We start from the raw sequence: 19659 nt of genomic DNA, 5'->3' as shown, positions 1-19659 counted from the left end.
CTGAAGAGGCTTCATGGTCTGTGTTGTATTCCTCCTCATTTTCTTCATGAGACACCTCTTCCACATCATAGTGTTCTTGCTCATCTTGAACCTCTGAATTAATCTGGTCCTGCTGCACAGTGAAATATGCACTCATGGCTTCAGCAAGGAACCAACTGGGGGTTCTTTGGTCAGGGGTATTGTTATATCCTCTCCACATAATGTTTGTTTTACATTATGTTTTTTTGTTTTGTCTGGGATCTTGTGTGAAGTTAGGGGTTAGCTGCAGGTCAGAGGTGCAGGTACAGGTGCAAATTCAAGTTAAATTCATACATCAATAGGAATCCAGTTTCTTTGTTGTGTGTGTGTGTGTGTGTGTGTGTGTGTGTGTGTGTGTGTGTGTGTGTATGTTAGAGAGAGTTTGTGTATGTGGCCTTTGAACTTTTTTCTGTCATGTAAATGCTTTTATGACACACAGGTCAAAATTGACCCATAAGACAATCTTAGGGCCCTAGTGGTGTACAGCCCATATGGAAATGTCAACAAAACCAGAGTTTCACTTTTTTTTATGTTGGGGTCCCTTTAGGAGAATTCATAAAATTTCAAGTTTTAAAAAAAAGTGTTATATAGGTTTTTATGCAGCTAAACATGGTGGTGGGTAAATTTTTACCTGAAGGACAACACAAGGGTTATTTGGGTGAAGAGAAGAAGTGATGGAGAATGTTTATTATTGGGTAATGTATTGACTTACCATGAACAAAGAAGATCTCTCCACTGGGCAACTCTGATCATTTTCATTTGTGGTGTTCACACATATTGCCAAAAAAATTGTTGCAGTGTAGGTTCAGTTGTAGAGGACAAACTATGCCACAACAACATATAACATTGTTTTGAATTGCCTTTTAACAATTCAATTGACTATTATAAACAACAATAACAATTAACCAGCAAATAGTGCATTGGCTCCAGCTCCCCTGCAACCCGGAAACGGATAAGCAGTTGAAGATGAATGAATGAATGAATGAATTAGTTCAGTTGAATTAGCATTATGACTCAATGGTTTGCAGAGAAACATTGACATGAGTCAACAGAGGGTTTCACTACTTCTGCATGACATCATAAACCACAGTTGAGCTTCATGCTTTTTTTACATATTCAGAAAAGATTTAGACACATATCTAGACACATGGCAAACAGATTGTGCTGTCTGCCACAGAAAAAGGAACTTCCACCCCTAACAGTTCAGCTGCTCAAAGTTAGTTTTTTTTTCTGTGAAGACTACAAAAATGTCTAACAAACCATTTTTATTATTTAGAATGAAAATTTAAATTGTAAATTTAAATGTATGTAGCGGACTCTGGATAGCAGAGATAAGATAAACAAGTCACAGGAAGAGCATGGGGAGCTCTGGTCCTTAGTCCTGAGCCTTGAAGCTGTCAAGATATCAAAGTAATTTACAGCTGGCTCCAGAAATTTGCATCAGACACCCTTTTCTGTGGGAAAGAAACAATATGGATGAAACCCCCACAAAGTGACACTGGATGGACGTGGCAACAACAGTTATCACCTAGGATTGATAGTTGGTTGTCACCTCTCAACAAACAATGTGACAGACTATCTTGAGTTCCATCAAGGTACTATCCTGTGGTGCTCAAACCAGGGTATTCCTTCACTCAGATCATCCAGGAGAACATTGTCCTCAACTGCAACACTCTCCTCTCCTCTCATACCAAAAGGGGGGCCTCGAGATAACACAGACCCCTGCCATAAGTCAACTCACACACCAACCTGAACAGAGAACTATTCAACCACACTCATTAAAGCATGTTTGAATCATCATAGAATAAAGTATATGATCGCTGTAACCAATTTGTCAATACACAATGTAAATTTTCAATAACTCTAGTCTAAAATCTATTTTCCTAGTCCACAGCACACCTGAAATGTATTCTCCTAGCCTTGATATGAATATCCACTATGTTACACTGTTACTTCTAAGGACTCTTCCAGACTGAATCCTTCAAGGATTAAAACCACCTCATAACCTTTGATGCACCATGCCATCGATTTCATGTTATCAACTGTGTATGTGTGCTTAGAATAGCTTCTTACTTCTCTATCAAATGAAATATGTTATGTGCACTATTAGATTAGCTTGATAAACATTTCCACCTACCTCGAACGATAATTATATAGTTTGTATATGTTACTAAATGTGAATGGGCCATGGCGAGAGAATATAAGATCAAAGACAATCAAATTCACTTTTTAAAAGTTCTAGGAACAGCTCCTAAAACCGCTGCATCCTCTGGCACAAAAAGCTTCGTCTTCGTCGTCTTTATACGTCTTTTCTGCTTGTTAGTTCTTTTTGTCTTTTTCCCACTTCTTGCCTTTTTTTGTGCACATCTATTTTATATTTTAGCTTCCAATCCATATTCAAACGTGAATGAGTTAGTTTCTTTTCGCGAGTTTTTACATAATTACAGCAACGAGCCAAATCAAGCCAAAATGAATCTCACACAAGTGAAACTTTATAAAGTGTTTTCTTTTTCCAAATTTTGTTAAAGAAATTCAGGAGGTTTTGCGTCCTTTGGCCAACGCCAATCCCTTCCCGAGTTTTGATAATATTACTTACGTGAAAGTAAGTAATATTGAAAGTTTATTCTGACGTCAACCTCCGGCCCGGCCATCCCCCCGACCCTGACCTGTTGACCAGACCCGACAGTGCCTACAGAAGAAAGTCTGCTGGCAGACTACGCCGACGCTGACCCACCGAGATTCAGAGCCCGTTACCCCGGGAACGTCCGCCATACCCGAGAGAAACCACTTGGAGCGTGGCGTCCTGTTTCCTGGCAACTTGCACTCCATGGACTCCAGCCAAGAGATCTCAACAGCGCGACGTGACTCAAAGTAGGCTACTCCATCCTCTGCTCTAACTGGGTTAATGTCGAAATAATCTTAGTTTATGAATGCATAATCTAAATTCCACAATTCAAATTAACCGCGTTACACAGTTAAACCTCTTTCTCCATCGCCAAACCATAACCTGATTATGAGAATTAGTACAGTTTAACCTAGGTTTCTATGTTGATCATTATTAATTTATTTTGCTTTATTAGTATTTAGTCAATAAACATATCAACTTGACCCAGTTGTTGTTTGTTTCATTGAAGTGGAGATCGGAGATCAATGTTGTCTGGAAATCATTGCTTTTGGTGCGACTGATCAAACCAATTAATAAATTTAATGAATTGTCCTCTTTGAGGAATAGTGCCCCTTTTCAACTAGTGTAAAATTTTAATTGTGGTGTTCACGCTACATGTATGTACAATTTATCAATCAACAGTTATTTTCAACTAGTATGTTTAAATTATGTCTTGTTAAAACAGTGTTGTGATTTGGACATAGTAGTGCATTAATCAGCTCAAAAAAGTTTGTCTACATTGGCTACATACAGTAACCAAATGCCACTAAATGTCTTTTTTACACAAAATCATAGAGAGTAGACTAAGCCAAACTCACAGATTTACTGCTTAGTATCATGGATAGACTTGGTTCTTTGGAGCCATCTGGTGTTTTCCTTGTTTTTCTCTTCCTCATCTTTCCCTCTCGCTGTTGTCTCTGTGTATTCCTGATTAGAGGAGCAACATCACTTGCACATCCTGCAATCCATCAGGAGTCATGAATTTCTATATATATTCTCTGGCTTCTGATCAGCTTGTTCTCAGATTTTTGTTCAACCAAGTTCGATAGTACCATAGCCAACCCTAATATCTATCTATCTTAACAATGGAGTTTCTGCCTCGCTGACTAGCACTTCCCGGACGCCTTTCCTCCACCACTACCCCACCTGCCATACTGCTCCCTGGAGCCTCCATACCTACACACTAGTGGTCACAAATAAACACCACTTCAAACTTCCCCCATCTGTATATGCTCTTGGGTCCTGATTATACTGAAAAGTAAAATCAAATCAAATCAAATCAGAATTATTTATATAGTGCGAAATCATAACAAAGTTACATCGAGGCACTTTACACATAGAGCTGGTCTAGATCAAACTCTTTATAAAATTATTTAAAGAAACCCAACAAATCCCCAAATGAGCAAACACTTGGCGACAGTGGCAAGGAAAAACTTCCTTTAAGAGGCAGAAACCTCGGGCCGAACGAGGCTGGTGGGGGGGGCCGCCATCTGCCTTGACCGATTGAGTTGAGAGAGGGAGAGGGATAGAGACAGAGCAGAGGAGGAGGGGTGGCAAAGTTGGGTAGAGTAAGGAGAGAACAAAAGCAAGAGGAGGGGATAATCTACACAGATGCAGACAGGAACATATGATACTGTGTTCGGTTCATAGAAATATGGAGCCAGCAGGCATTGCAGGAACATGGGGTGGCAATGATTCACCACCTGAAGGATGAGGACAGGGAGTAAGTGAACTTTGACTTTTTAACTTTAAGCTCTGTCATATAGAAAAGTTTTAAGCCGGGATTTGAAAATTGCTAAAGAGTACGCCCTTTTCCTAGTTCCTGTTAATATTCGTGCAGCAGTGTTTTGAATCAACTGAAGGCCTTTCAGAGATTTGTTTGGACATTCAGATAGAGATGAGTTACAGCAGTCCAGCTTAGAAGTCACAAATGCATGGACTAGTTTTTTTTGCATCCTCCTGAGAGAGGATGTTTTTGATTCTCCTAATGTTGCGTAGGTGAAAGAAAGCTGCCCTAATGACTTGTTTTATGTGAGTGATTGGAGAGGATTGGTTCAATTACAGAACCCTGTGGAACCCTGTGCAAAATTAATGCACCGGCTTACTTCTGGGTTTCTTTCCCTACTAGACTCAATTGGCTTTTTCCAGCATGTGGATGAACCAACTCACCGCTGAAATCATATCTTTGACCTTGTTCTAACATATAGCATTGAAATTGACAAGTTCAAAATCTTCCCTCAAAACTCTCTTTTGACAGACCATTACCTCATTACATTTGAGTTTACTTTAATTAGCTGCACAGCATCAAGGACTAAATTCAGCTATAGAAGATTTTTATCTGAAAATGCCGTGGCAAAATTTAAAGAGAACATTCGGTCATCATTTCCAACAATGCCATATTTAAATTCAAATGAGGATTTCTCACTTACACAGGTCGATGACCTTGTGATTAGCCCTATGGCCACACTGTGTTTGAATCTTGATGTTGCCGCCCCTCTCAAAATGAAAGTAATCAAACACAGGAGGCTGGCTCCCTGGTATAATTCTCAACTTCATGCCTTAAAGCAGACATCACGTAAATTAGAAAGATGTTGGCGTTTCAGTAACTCAGAAGAGTCTCGCAGAGACTGGAAAGATAGCTTAAAAAAATATAAAAGAGCTCTCCGCAGTGCAGATGATCAAACCCCAACTTAAAAAACCGAACCTTGGTCTTCATTGGCTGGCGGTAAAGTACAGAGTAGAATTTAAAATCCTTCTGTTAACATTTTAAGCTCTTAATGGCCAAGCTCCATCATATTTCAGAGAGCTCATACTTCCTTATTGTCCTAGTAGGCTACTCCGTTTCCCTTGATGGAAATTTACTTGTGGTTTCTAGAGTCTCCAAGAGTAAATCGGGAGGCAGATCTTTCAGTTCTATGGAACTCCTCTTCTATGGAACCAACTTCCATTATCGGTCGGGGGGGACTCCTTTGCAATTTCATGACCAGGCTTAAAACTTTTCTGTCTGACAGAGTTGATAGTTAAAAAGTTAAAGTCCATCTCTTTAGCTATGCTGCTATCAGCCTACGCTGCCGGGGGAAGGACTGAGCATCTTCCTCTCTCTCTCCCTCTCTCCCTCTCCCTCCTCCCCACCCCCTTTGCATGCGCTGACAATAATTATGCTTCTTAGAAATCCCTGTTTCTCACAGTTCTAAGCATGTGTTTACGAACCATGTTTTCCCGAAGTCTCTCCCAGTTCCTCTCCTCTCTCTTCCTTTCCTCATCCTGCAGGTGGTGACTCAGTGCCATTCCATGTTGCTGCAACGCCTTCTGCTCCCTTATCCCCATTAACTACAGTATCATCTCCAAGCACTCCATGCAGCATCATGGGCCTCTCTCGCTCTTGCCTCCCCCACTCTCAGCCCAACCGCTCGAGGCAGATGGCCTGGTTCTGCCTGAAGTTTCTGCCTCTTAAATTAAGTTTTTCCTTTCCACTGTCGCCAAGTGTTTGCTCATTGGGGGATTTGTTGGGTCTCTTTAAATAATTTTATAAAGAGTTTGGTCGAGACATGCTCTATATGTAAAGTGTCTTGATGTAACTTTGTTATGATTTGGCGCTATACAGGTGTTGCAGGAACATGGGATGGCGATGAGTCACCACTTGCAGGATGAGGACAGGGAGGGAGAGGAGAGGAACTGGGCCAGACAGAGACTTTGGCAGAACATGGTTAGTAAATGTAGTATAAATGCTTAGAACTGGGTGAAACTGTGTTTTTTTAAGAAGGATGGTTCTTATCAGCACATGCAAGGGGGGAGGGAGGGAGAAAGAGGGAGAGGGAGCGAGAGAGAAAGAGGGAGCGGGGGAGAGAGAGAGGGTGACAGGGAGAGACAGACAGTGAGAGAGAAAGAGAGAGAGAGAGAGAGAAGTTCAGTCCTTCCCCCAGCAGCCTAGGCCTACAGCAGCATATCTAAAGAGTAGAGTAGTAGACTTTAACTTTTTAACTATAAGCTCTGTCATACAGGAAAGTTTTAAGCCTGGTCTTGAAAATTACTAAAGAGTCCGCCCCCCGGACCGATATTGGTGGTTGGTTCCATAGAAGAGGAGCCTGATAACTGAATGATCTGCCTCCAGATTTACTCTAGGAGACTCTAGGAACCACAAGTAAACCTCCATCCAGAAAGCGGAGTGGCTTGCTAGGAACTATGAGCTCTCTGAGATATGCTGGAGCTTGGCCATTAAGCGCTTTATATGTTAAAAGAAGGATTTTGAATTCTACTCTATATTTTACTGGCAGCCAATGAAGAGCAGCTAACACAGGAGAGATATGATCTCTTTTCCTAGTTCCTGTTAATATTCATGCAGCAGCGTTCTGAATTAACTGAAGGCCTTTTAGAGATTTGTTTGGACATCCAGATAGTAATGAGTTACAGTAGTCCAGCCTAGAAGTTACAAATGCATTGACTAGTTTTTCTGCATCATCCTGAAAAAGGATGTTTCTCATTTTCCTAATATTTCTCAGTTGGAAGAAAGCTGCCCGACTAACTTGTTTTATGTGAGGGACAAAGGACATGTCCTGGTCAAAAATTACTCCAAGGTTTCTTACAGTGGCGCTGGAAGCCAAAGTGATGCTGTCCAGACTAATGAGATGATTAGATTTGTATTTTTCTGAGGTGCTTAGGGCCGAGTACAATAATTTGTCAGAGTTGAGAAGTAAAATATTTCCAGTCATCCAGACTTTTGTCTTCAAGACATGCCTGCAGTCTGACTATCTGAGTGACTTCATTTGGCTTCATTGATAGGTACAGTTGAGTATCGTCTGCATAGCAGTGGAAGTTGATGCTGTGTTTCCTGATAATGTTGCCTAGAGGAAGCAGATAAAGCGTAAAGAGGATTGATCCAAGTACCGAACCCTGCGGGACTCCATGACTGACTACAGTACATGGGAGGAGGAGCTGTTGTTAACATGAACAAACTGATGTCTATCTGATCACATTTCATGTTCCAGTCTCTGTAGTAAAATATTATGATCTATGGTGTCAAATGCAGCACTGAGATCTAGAAGGAGAAGTATGGAGGCTGATCCATTGTCTGAAGCCATTAGAATGTCATTGGAGACTTTAACCAGCGCTGTTTCTGTGCTATGATGGACCCTAAATCCTGACTGAAACTTCAAACAAACTGTTCCCATCCAGATGCTCGTGTAGTTGTTTTGCTGCAGCTTTCTCAATGATTTTAGAAATAAATGGAAGGTTCGATATGGGTCTATAGTTTGCCAAAACATCTGGATCAAGATTAGGCTTTTTAAGATGGGGTTTGATGGCCGTAGTCTTAAGTGCCTGAGGTACATAACCCAGAAATAAAGTCAGATTAACCAAATCTAGAATGAACGGCTCAATTAAATAAGAGATCTCTTTAAAGAGGCTAGTTGGTACTGGGTCTAAGAGACAGGTTGATGGTCTGGATGATGAAACTATAGAAGCTAGCTCTGAGAGATTCAGAGGTGAGAATGATTCCAGATGTAGAAGAGGCGTCGCAGCTGATTCAGGAGTTGTTGTATTCAGTAGGAGATTTTTATCTAATGTGGGCAAGAGCTGATAAATTCTGTCTCTGATCGTGAGAATTTTATCTGTAAAAAAGTCCATAAAATCATCACTGCTTAGAGCTAAGGGGATCACTGGTTCAACTGAGCTATGGCTCTCTGTCAGCCTGGCTACAGTGCTGAAGAGAAACCTGGGGTTGTTCTTGTTTTCTTCTATGAGTGCTGAGTAATATGAACTTCTAGCACTGAGGAGAGGTTTTTTTATATGCTTTTAGGCTATCTTTCCAGGCTCTGTGAGACTCTTCTGACTTACTGGAACGTCAATTTCTTTCTAATTTCCTTGATGTCTGCTTTAAGGCACGGATTTGGGAATTATACCAGGGAGCCAGCTTCCTCAGATTGAATACTTTCTTTTTGAGAGAGGGGCGGCATTGTTGAGATTTGAATGCAGTGTGGCCATCGTGCTAGTCACAAGGTCATCAACCACTTTATCCGTTTCTGGGTTTGCGGGGCTGCTGGAGCCAATCCCAGCTCACATTGGGCGAGGGGTAGGGTACTGCCTGGAGAGGTCGCCAGTCCATCACACAAAGACAAACAACCACTCACGGCAACCACCTACAGTCAATTTAGCGTCACCAGTTAACCTGGACGGTGGGAGGAAACCGGAATACCCGGAGGCAAGCCATGACAACCCCAGACATGGGGAGAACATGCAAACTCTGCACAGAAAGGACCCAAGAAAAATAAAATATCAAGATAAAAACATAACTAAAAAAAAAAAAAAAAAAAAAAAAAAAAAATGAAATTCAACAGAATATTCCAGGATATCACCTCAAAGTGGGTTGTGCCCACACCTTACCCAGTAGAGAACATCAGTCCAGCCCTGTGTGGTGATGCACTGATACACAGTGAGCATGGAGAAGCCCAGGTTATCAAAGTGAGTAATTCCATGGTTTGGGCCCGGCCAGCCAGCACGACACTCAGTGCCATTGATGGTACAACGGCGGCCATTTCCTGCTTGGGCACATGGTGCTGGCTTGTCATTCTCAACTGTTGCAATGATATCTGAAGGTCAGGCAAAGACATATCCTGTTATCCTGTTGTAAGTGTGTTTCTGGGAGCATGCTATGCAATGTTAAACTAAATGGTCCCACATATATCATGATAAGCACTATTATGAACAACAGAACTTAAAAATTCACTTTTCTGTATGTCTTTCATAAAACAACAAAAACTGTCCCTAATTGTAATTAATTTTAGAATTGATTTAAAAGAAATATACTGGTAATATTTCTAAGGCTGGATGAAGTCATCCAGTTGTTGCCTTTACAGAGCATGAGATGAGGGCATGTTTTACCTGTGCCTGTGTAGTAGCAGGTCTTATGCATTTTGCATTTGAAGAGCTCCAGTCCCATGATGGAGTAAATGGTGACCATGAAAAGGACCAGTAAGGTGATGTGAAACAGAGGCAGCATGGACTTCAGAATCGAGTTCATCACCACCTGTAGGCCTATGAGGAGCAAAAATTAATCACATGAACTTGTCTCTCCTGGCCCACTACATTCCTGGGTTCTTGGCTTGAGTCAGAAGAAAAGAAATATGTAGTTTTTGTATTCTTCTATACTACTACTTTTCTTTTCTTTTTTTTTTTTTTTTTGGTGCAATCTTTCCATTTATCCAGGCTTGGGACTGGCACAAGAATATCACTAGTTGGCGCCTTGTAGTTGGGTTTCTTCTATACAACTACTACTAATAAATAATCAATCCAAACCACTGAGTCAAAACCAGATACATACTGGGTACTCCAGAGACCAGTCTGAGCGGTCTCAGGACTCTGAATGCTCGCAGAGCCTTCATGTCAAAGCCACCACCTTTTTCTCCAACTGGAGCCTCCACTCCACTGATGTGGTTAATGGCATCCACAACCACAGTGAACAACCTGAGAGATACAAACACAACTTTATTTTAACTTTCTTCACAATGTGCAGTTCCATTACATGAAGCTGATTGAGAAGGGTTTTTTTTGGAGTTAACATAGTGAACTATAGCTCCACTAACTATGTCTGTGTCTGTGTTCTCCCTTCTGTCCTCTCCCTCAGCTCCATGTTCTTGCCCAATACTTGCGACTGCAATAGCCATCATTAGTTATCATTACACACTACTAATCTTTTGCCACCATCATTTCCTCTGCAAAAGAAACTTATTTTTACTTACTGCTAATATTTACTAATTCGCACTCTCACTCTTCCTCTCTTCTCTCTTAACCCAACAAGGCAAATGGTCTCCCTGGCCCTGGTTCTACCTAAGGTTCCTAAGTGCTTGCTTAAGGAGGAATTTGTTGGGTCTCTTAAATTACTCCATAAAGAGTTTGGTCGAGACCTGCTCTATGTAAAGTGCCATAACGCTGTTCTGATTTGGCAGTTTATATGATTTCATTCTCTTTGATTCACCACACAGTACAGCAGCACATAGCATGATTCCGCTGTGTATGTCACAGTGTCTATTTCCTCATATTTGCAGTCTGTCTTCACTGGATTATAATATTGTAATATGTAAACAATAGGGATGAGTTTAAAATTTGGCTCAAACCTTCTTATAGTGAGTGCTAGCAATGTCTTCATCAAAGACATACACTTACCCAACAGATACACAAACAAAGTCCAGTATGTTCCAACAATTTCTTAGATATGCATCTGCATGAAAGAGAAATCCATATGCGACAATTTTCAGGAAGCACTCAATGGAGAAGATGATGAGAAAGATGTACTCTAGGCTTTCCTGTAAGACAACAATAACAATGTCTGTGGTTTGAATCTGATCGTAACAAACTCACTCACTGAGTTGTGTTAATTTTTTAAATTTCAAAATGTTTATAAAAATACCTGTTGGAGCCATGGAACTATTTACACCTTTTTCTTCTTCTTCTTTTTTTTTTTTTTTTTTTTTTTTTTTAAAAAGGTCAGTCTTATATATTGGCTACGGTTAACAACTTCTTGAGTACTGTGTTTTATGTCAAAGTAATCTTCTGTCTGCTCACACACCACTGCAGTGGGTGTTGGCTGTTCTAATTCAGATGAAATGCAAATATCTGTTTTAACTATACAGCCTCATTTTAAGATAGCCAGGCTACCAACAGGTGACATAATTTTAAACTATTTAATTTATTACAAAGCAATGGGAAGCCTATAATTAAGCTCTGTCTACTCATCACTGTTAATGCCAGGCTGGGGTCTGGCTGTCCTCCGGCTGTCTGTGTGCTGTCTGTAATTTTGAAAATATAAAGAATTGCATTATAAGATCTGCCTGTCAGCAGCATGTTTTTTTTTTTCATAATGCCTTGGACCAAACAATTTACTTTTAAAATGTATTTTGCAGGGCAGCATGGCGGCATATTGCTTAGCGCTGTCGCCCCACAATAAGGTCGTGGGTTTGGTTCCTGGCCTGGCCTCTTTGCTGAGTTTGCATGTTCTCCTTGTGTCTGCATGGGTTTCCTCCAGGTAATGGGATTGGCTCCAGCCCCCCATGCAACCCAGAAAAGGAAAAGCTAGAAGATGGATGTATTTTGGACTTTTTCATCTAATGAAAACTCCAATGGTAAAATGGGTACATTTTCCTTCAAAATTACACAAAACAAATGTCGCTCAGAAACAGCACAGTCTGTACGCCTGGATTCAAATGTGCATTGTGAGTGATGTCAGCAGCAGCACCAGCTCAGTTCAGCTCAGTGTTGTTTGAAAATAAAAATATTTGGTCAAAAAATATTATGTGTTTTATTTAAATTATTTTCACAAATAAAAACACAAGACAGAGAATAAACTAATTTCAGCTGATTTCAAATCATACTTTTCACCAAGGTGGCCATTCGCTTTGAGTAAAGTCATTGTGTATTCTACCGAACGAGAATCTGAATCAGAAATAATTAATCCTGAGGAAAAATTTGCTGTTTGGTACCTTACTTTCTACTAGGTAAGGAGTTGAAAAGTCTGTTGGCCCTAACCCTAACCTACCAATATGTTATGAAGTGGATGGTCTGAGTATTTTAAAATGGATTCTGCCTTCCTTTGTGTACGTCACTCCATCACAGCAGTCTGATCTGGTTCCAATGACAGAGCTAGTTCATTCCACCAATTTGTCCAGCTACCTTGCATCCTTTTGTTTTATACTGCTCCCCCAACAGACTGCAGCGTAGAACAATACACTTGCCACCACGGAATGGTCAAACATTAGCAACATCTTCCTGCAGCTGTCTAGGGATCTGAGCTAAAGTAGCTTGCCTTCTTCCCAAATTACAGCCTGGTAACATGTATTCCCCCTGGTAGCCTGTGCAGGGTGTATTCTGCCCTCGCCCAATGTGAGGTGGGATTGGCTACATCCTTTTTTATTTTATATTAAGTACCCATCAAAAGTTTGGAAACACAAGGAAATACACACTGAATGATGTAGTAAACAAAAAAATGTTAAAACGAGCCAGAATACATTTTATACTGAGATTTTTCAAAGTAACAACCTTTCGCTTTGATGACAGCTTTGAGTCCAGAAGATACTCACCTAGAATGGTTTTCAGCTAGCAGGTGTGTCTTGTCAAGAGCTAATTTATGGAATATCCTGCTTTCTTAATGTCTTCGAGACCATCAATTGTGTTAGGCAGAGGTAGAGTTGGTACAAAAGTCTATGCAGTGAATAGCCCTATTTGACTACTATTCTAATTGAAATTTGGCAAGAACCACTCAACTAAGGTAAACCATAGTACATCATTACTAAGACGTGAGTTCTGAGGAAAAACAAGAAGAAGACAATTGCCAAGAAACACAAGAAATGGACATCAGACCAGTGGAAATATGTCCTTTGGTCTGACGAGTCCACCCTCCATGTCTCTGTAAGACATAGAACAGGTGAGTGGATTCTGGCTACATGTCTACATGATCTGCAGCGGCATGCCATCCTATCTGGTTATTGCTTAGTGGGACCATGATTTGTTCTTCAACAGGACAGTGATCCCAAACAGAACTATGAGAAAAACATTTACTTCTTTCATCCACCAACAAACCTCTGAAATGGGGCAACAGCCTTGAACCAAGATGGTGGCGCGCACAGACACAGCGGCCTGGCTCTCGTACCACTGCCATAGTTTTTACACTCTTTTAGTGGTGCTGTGTATCATTTTGTACAGCTATAATAATATAGTTAATATAGTTGGACTGAACTCTTATTACTTAATAACAGAGCATATTACCTGCCAGTCGAGGAAACTTTATCCCTCCGGAGATCACCAGACCATCCCCTGGGACACCCGCAGCAGCAGACCAGAGGAGGAGGAGACCAGAGGCAAGCATGCGAGCATCTGGACCAGGCTAAAAGCTAGCCCATTTAGACCACCACTTCGTACCATCTTTCTCTTCAATACTTGGTCAATCCGGAATAAAATAGACGAGATACGGCTGCAAATGTCCACGCAGAGGGCTCTGAACCACTGTTGCTACATGATTTTTACCGAAACCTGGCTAGACAGCTCCACCCCAGAGGCCGCTATCAAGCTAGCAGGACGCACTGCCTACCGGGCTGACATGACCACTGACTCTGGTAAAAAGACTGGCGGGGGACTTAGCATCTATGTTAACAACTCCTGGTGCACCAACGTCACGGTAGTGGATAAACTGTGTAGTCCAGAGGAAGTCTGTTAAAGTGCCAACTGTTCTGTCTCCCCAGGGAGTTCACTGCTGTTTAAATTCCACTGCTAATGCTAAGCTATCACTAGCACAAGTATACAGCAGCATTAACACCAGCCTAGTAGCACACCCGGACAGCGTTTTTATTGCAGCTGGGGACTTCACTCACACGGATTTAAGTGTGCTATGAGAGGGGATAGAATTTTGGACCAGGTGTACACCAATGTAGCAGATGCATACAGGGCCCAGGCCTACCCCCACCTGGGTCCGTCAGACCACCTCTCCTTTCTGCTGCATCCACGGTATTCACCCAAAATCAGGAGTGCTGAGATCACTGTCAGAACAGTGAGGTTATGGCCAGAAGATGTGATTCCTATGATCCAGGACTGTTTCCACCACACAGATTGGGATGTATTTAGAGAGCAGGTCATGTACACTCGCACACCTACACTGTTTTGAATTACATCTGCTTCTGTGTGGACAACATAACATCACGGAGACAGCTCTGTGTGTTTCCTAACACGCCATCTTGGATGAAACATGGAGTACAGCAGCTCATCCAAGCTAGGAATGTGACCCTGTGTCGCCATCATGCTTCACACACTTCTGGAGCATCTGGAGCATAAAAATACCTATGTGTGGCTCCTCTTTGTGGACTATAGTTCGGCTTTTAACACCATCCGGCTGTACAGAGTCCACTCCTAACTCCACCAACTGGGACTTAACACCACCCTATGCAACTGGACCATGGATTTTCTAACAAATTGCGCACAGAACATCAGATTGGAAAATAACACTTCCTCCACCCTTGTCATCAACACCAGGGCCCCCCCCGGGAGTGTGTGCTGAGCCCCCTGCTCTACACTCTGTTCATCCATGATTGCTCTGCATCTTCCTCCTCCAACCTGATCGTCAAATTTGCTGATGACACCACTGTTCTTGGACTCATTACCAACAACGATGAAATGGATTATGGGGATGAGGTGCAACATCTGGTGTCATGGTGTGACAACAATAGCCTAGCCTTGAACATCAAAAAGACCAAGGAAATCATTGTGGACTTCCCCAGGAACGGACTTAAAAACCACAGACCTCTCTCCATCGGCTCGGAAGTGGTCAGCAGTTTTAAATTCTTGGGGGTGACCGTGGCAGCTGACCTGTCCTGGGGCACTGATATTTCCTCAGCATTTGGGAAGGCCCAACAATGCTTCTACTACCTGAGGAAGCTTAGGAGCTCCTACATCCCCAGAACTCTGATGGTGAACTTTTACAACTCTGCCATCCGCGGTGTTCTGACATATGGCTTTTTGGTGTGGTTTTCAAGCTCCACTAAGGCAGACCAACAGGCACTCCAGTGCCTTGGTGAAAACAGCGGGGAAAATTGCTGGAACCCCTCTCCCAAAGATAAGTTCAATCTACACCACTCGACACATGCCCATAAAATAGGCTATAGGCCTACATAACTGCCACTGTGATGATCAACGAATTAAACTGTTGCATAGACATAATAACAATTCAACAACAAAGCATGGTATTTATTTATCAATTAAAAATATAAACACATCAACAGGGGTGAACTCAGAGCAACAAAATCCCAAATATGCAATTAAGCCTTCTCCATTAAAAACAATGACTAGCAGTATCGAATGAAATAACAGATGATCAAACCAAGAGGGAAATATAGTTTTTTCATTTCATTAACCACAAAATATAGGCTGTGATCTGTATATTAATATAAGATTTTTTCACAGAATAATAATTTTTTTTTAATGATCTCAGATGTCTCGGGTTCAGTTCCCGGCCTGAGGCCTTTCTGTAAGGAGTTTACATGTTCTCCCTGTGTCTGCGTGGGTTTCCTTCGGGTATTCCGGTTTCCTCCCACCGTCCAAACACATGCATGTATAGGTTAACTGGTGACGTTAAATTGAGGTGTGAATGCGAGAGTGAGTGGTTGTTTGTCCTTGAGTGTTGGCCCTGCGATGGACTGGCAACCTGTTTTTTGTGCCACAATGCTGCTGAAAGTCTTTCATACTTTTTTAAGAATGCTAAGATTTGACAACCGTGAGTCAAGCCCAGCATGGCGTGTGACGGACAAACCGGCAGTCATCAGAAATTTCTGGGACAAGTGGGTTGAGCGTGTGCCATACCTTTACAACCCTGGACCTGAAGTTACAGTAGATAAGCAGTTGGTTCCATTCAAAGGTAAATTTTTATTTTCGTAACGTAACTTACCTGAAATTTATATTTTTACTTTGTTGATTCATGTGTTTTTTTTTCTGTGACACTCACACGCACTACTAATTGTAATCTTTGTCTTATTTTTTTTATTAGGTCGCTGTGGCAATATATGCCAAGCAAGCCAGCAAAATATGGCATCAAAATATGGGTGGCCTATGATGCAAAACAAGAGACAAGAACGTGGTCCTGCTGAGTACACTGCACAAGGCAGCTGAAATCACTGATCATGAAGACAGGAAGCCAACCATCATCCTGTACTACAACTGCACTAAAGGGGGCATGGACAACCTCGACAAGGTTATTGGAATGTACAGCTGCAGAAGGATGACTGCACGCTGGCCCCTGGTCGTCTTCCACAACATCCTTGATGTCTCATCATACAATGCTTTTGTGATATGGCAGACAATCCACCCAATCTGGATGGCTGAGAGGAAGAACAGGAAGAGGATCTTCCTGGAGCATTTGGGAAAGGCTCTTGTAACCCCATGCATCGCAAGAAGGGAGCGCCTCCTCCGCAGCATTTGTGAGAGCTGCGCAGGTAGCTGAATCTTGTCCTGAGCCACCTGAGGCTGCAGCTGGGTCAGTCAAGAGAAAAAGATGCAATTTCTGCCTCTGGAAGAAGGACTGCAAGACGAAAGATGTGTGCTGCACATGTGAGAAATACGTCTGCAAAGCCCATGCTCATGTTTGCACATCATGTCCCACATGCGCTAATGTTCAATGGTAAGTAACCTTTTGCTGTTTTGTTATTAGACAAGAGAAAAGAAGAGAGATGTATTTGATAATTCACTTCCTAAAGAATATAAACAAAGAATATACTGTTGGAAAAGTTCCATACTGTTGACTGTTATTTTTCCTTTCAAGAACATTAATTCAACAGTAATTTCTTCACATTGATATAATAGTAATAATAAACCTTTACTGTATAGAAGAAAACTATTATGACAGTTGGACTGTGGTAAAATAAAAAAGAAAAAAAATATATGATAAAATTGAATAAAATTGAGTTGATTTGATAAACAACAGGATGTTTCATCATACGAAATAGACATTGGATTTAAAATTAAATTAAGCCGCTTTATTTTAGGGCTTTGGTGAAGACGGGTAATTTTTGACCCATAGGACAATGGGAGTATACAGAATGTTAAGACCGCACAAGGATTAACAGTGAGAAGCTCCTAATTGCAGATGTCATAGTTCTTCTCCGCAGGAAGGAGTCTATGGGAGAAAAAAGCACAGGGGTGGAGTTTATTATTTGCAGAGGAATGCTGGGAAAAGACACCACCTACCCCAATTTTAGAGGCATCCACATCCACAACAAACTGAAGGATTGGGTCAGGTTGGACTAGAACTGAAGCAGAGGTGAAGCGGCGCTTGAGTTCCTTGAAAGCTATCTCAGCCTCTGGTGTCCACTGGAAGGGAGTGGAGATGGAGGTGAAAGATGTAAGTGGGGCGGCAATGTGACTATAGTGGGTGGTGCTGGCCACTCAGACACAATGATAAACTTGGCAGGATCCATCCGCACTTCTCCTTGAGAGGTCACATAACCAAAGAAGGACACTGTGGGGAGATGAAAGACACACTTTTCGCTGTTTTCTGTTTTCCAACAGGCGATGGAGAACCTGCAGATGCTCTGTGGGGAACTGGGATAAAATCAGGACATCATCCAGGCAGATGAAGACAAAACGGTTGATTGTGTCTCATAGGACATCATTGACCAAGGCCTGGAAGACTGCTGGAGCATTTATTAAGATGAAAGCAGAACTGATGAGAGGCAGAGGGTATTTGTTTTTTACTGTGATATTATTTCAACCATGAAAGTACATGGAAATACATGGCCTCAGGGTACATCCTTTTACAACCACCAGGAAAGATGAAGTTTCACTAATACTTGTAGCCAGAGAGTCCCCTATGTACTTCATAGCCTGGGCAGGTAGTTGATGGCGCGGTCACATGGGCAGTGTGGTGGTGACAGTGCTTGATCTTTACTAGGCCTAGATCATGGTAAATCTCTGGAACTGAACAGGCAGGGGAAATGACTCAGTGATGGCAGGAACTTGGGCAGACTGAAAACAATTTAAATGACAGAAAGTGCTCCAACAAGTGATCTTACTTGTGGATGTGTGAGTTGTGGGTCTTCAGCCAGGGGCAGCCGAGCAGCAGGGGAGTGTGAGGGCAGTCAAAGATATGGAAGCTGATTGCCTCTTGATGGTTTCCTGACAGCATGAGGGTTACAAGAACTGTCTTGTGGTCAACCCAGGCCAGCAACTGACCTTTAAGGGCCTTGGCTTGGATCAAGGGGCTCCATCTCAATTCCCAGTTGCATGGCCACTGAAACTCTCAAAAGCTCTTGAATCAATGAGCAAAGACAGGATGAGTGACTGGGCACGTCAGCAGAGGGTGGAGCCTGTGGAGATGGGCTGGCTGCTCGGCTTATCAGTGTCTCTATTGATGAATCTTTTACCGGGCATGCAGGAGGTGGAGATGAAGTGTCCAGCTTGGTCGCAGTAAAGGCAGAAAGAGGAGTTCATGAGACGAGCCCTCTCCTCTTGGCTCAACTGGGAACGACCAAGCTGCATGGGCTCAGGCTCTGTGTGGCCAGGCTCAGGAAGACTCAAAATTGGAAGCCAGGCAGCAGCCAACATTGGGGGGAAAAGAGGCCAAGTGCTGGTGGACCTCTCTCTGCAGTGCTCATGAAGGCGGTTGCCCTTACCATCCACCCGGATTGCTAATTCAACATCAGTACAGCTTTACTGCAGTACAATACGACAAATAACATCACACTGAATAAGAGCAGTAAATCATATATGCAGGTTGAGAAGGAGCATGAAACAGAATGACTGAGTTCAGGTCGATAGTTCAGACCTGAAAGTCACTCTTAAGGCAGCATTGGTCACCTAAATTTGATTCAGATAATGACGAGTAGGCTGTCATGGTGACTGACACCCAGACTGAAGCCCAGATGGGCCAAACTGAGCACAAAGTAAGGCCTGCCAAAAGGGCATCATTGTATAGCTGGATGGCATATCAAGTCAGGTAAATGCGTGTGGGAGTCAGAGAGATATGCATCGGGACAGCAATGTCATTAGTAGGGAACACATATAGCTGGATGTCATCATCATAGAGAAGCCTGAAAGTAGACCCAAAGCTGATAATTTGACCTAATTCATCACTGGATTTAGTTTCATTATAGAACTGTGTCGGGGCCAATCTGAAGGCAGAAGAGGGGGATCAGATATAAGTGTGGACACACATGATTAGACTGCCTTCATTGTCTCACACACACAGACAGATCAGAAAATGTATTGTCAATTATGCCATAGCAGCTAGATTGAATTAGACCCTTTGCTATTTATTATCCTGAAGTATCCGGAAGTTATCAAATGACCATTTAATGACCATTTAATCCTGAATCTTGGAGATCATGAATTGATGCTTGGTAATTTGTGACTGGTGTGAGCATTAATTAAGGCAGAAGAGGAAAAAATTCTGATTCATTTTTCTTGGTCAATTCAGCTTAAATTTAAATATTAACCTGTTCATCGATGATGGT

General features: G+C 42.0%; 1 protein-coding gene across 1 annotated transcript in view; it reads right to left on the bottom strand.

Annotated features, from left to right (window-relative positions):
* The window catches only part of LOC115043222 (dihydropyridine-sensitive L-type skeletal muscle calcium channel subunit alpha-1-like), an 87631-nt gene that overhangs the window by 67302 nt on the left and 670 nt on the right, over positions 1–19659 (bottom strand). Inside the window, exons 3-6 of the mRNA XM_029501494.1 lie at positions 10841–10980; positions 9999–10141; positions 9560–9712; positions 9062–9267 (exon numbers count right to left, since the gene is read on the bottom strand). Of these exons, the coding sequence (XP_029357354.1) occupies positions 9062–9267; positions 9560–9712; positions 9999–10141; positions 10841–10980 (642 nt within the window). The remainder of the gene's footprint in view (positions 1–9061; positions 9268–9559; positions 9713–9998; positions 10142–10840; positions 10981–19659) is intronic.

Source organism: Echeneis naucrates, chromosome 5 (genome assembly GCF_900963305.1).
Source record: "Echeneis naucrates chromosome 5, fEcheNa1.1, whole genome shotgun sequence".
Taxonomy (NCBI): domain Eukaryota; kingdom Metazoa; phylum Chordata; class Actinopteri; order Carangiformes; family Echeneidae; genus Echeneis; species Echeneis naucrates.
The sequence above is the reverse complement of the archived record's forward strand: the minus strand, read 5'-3'. Positions and strand labels throughout refer to the sequence as shown.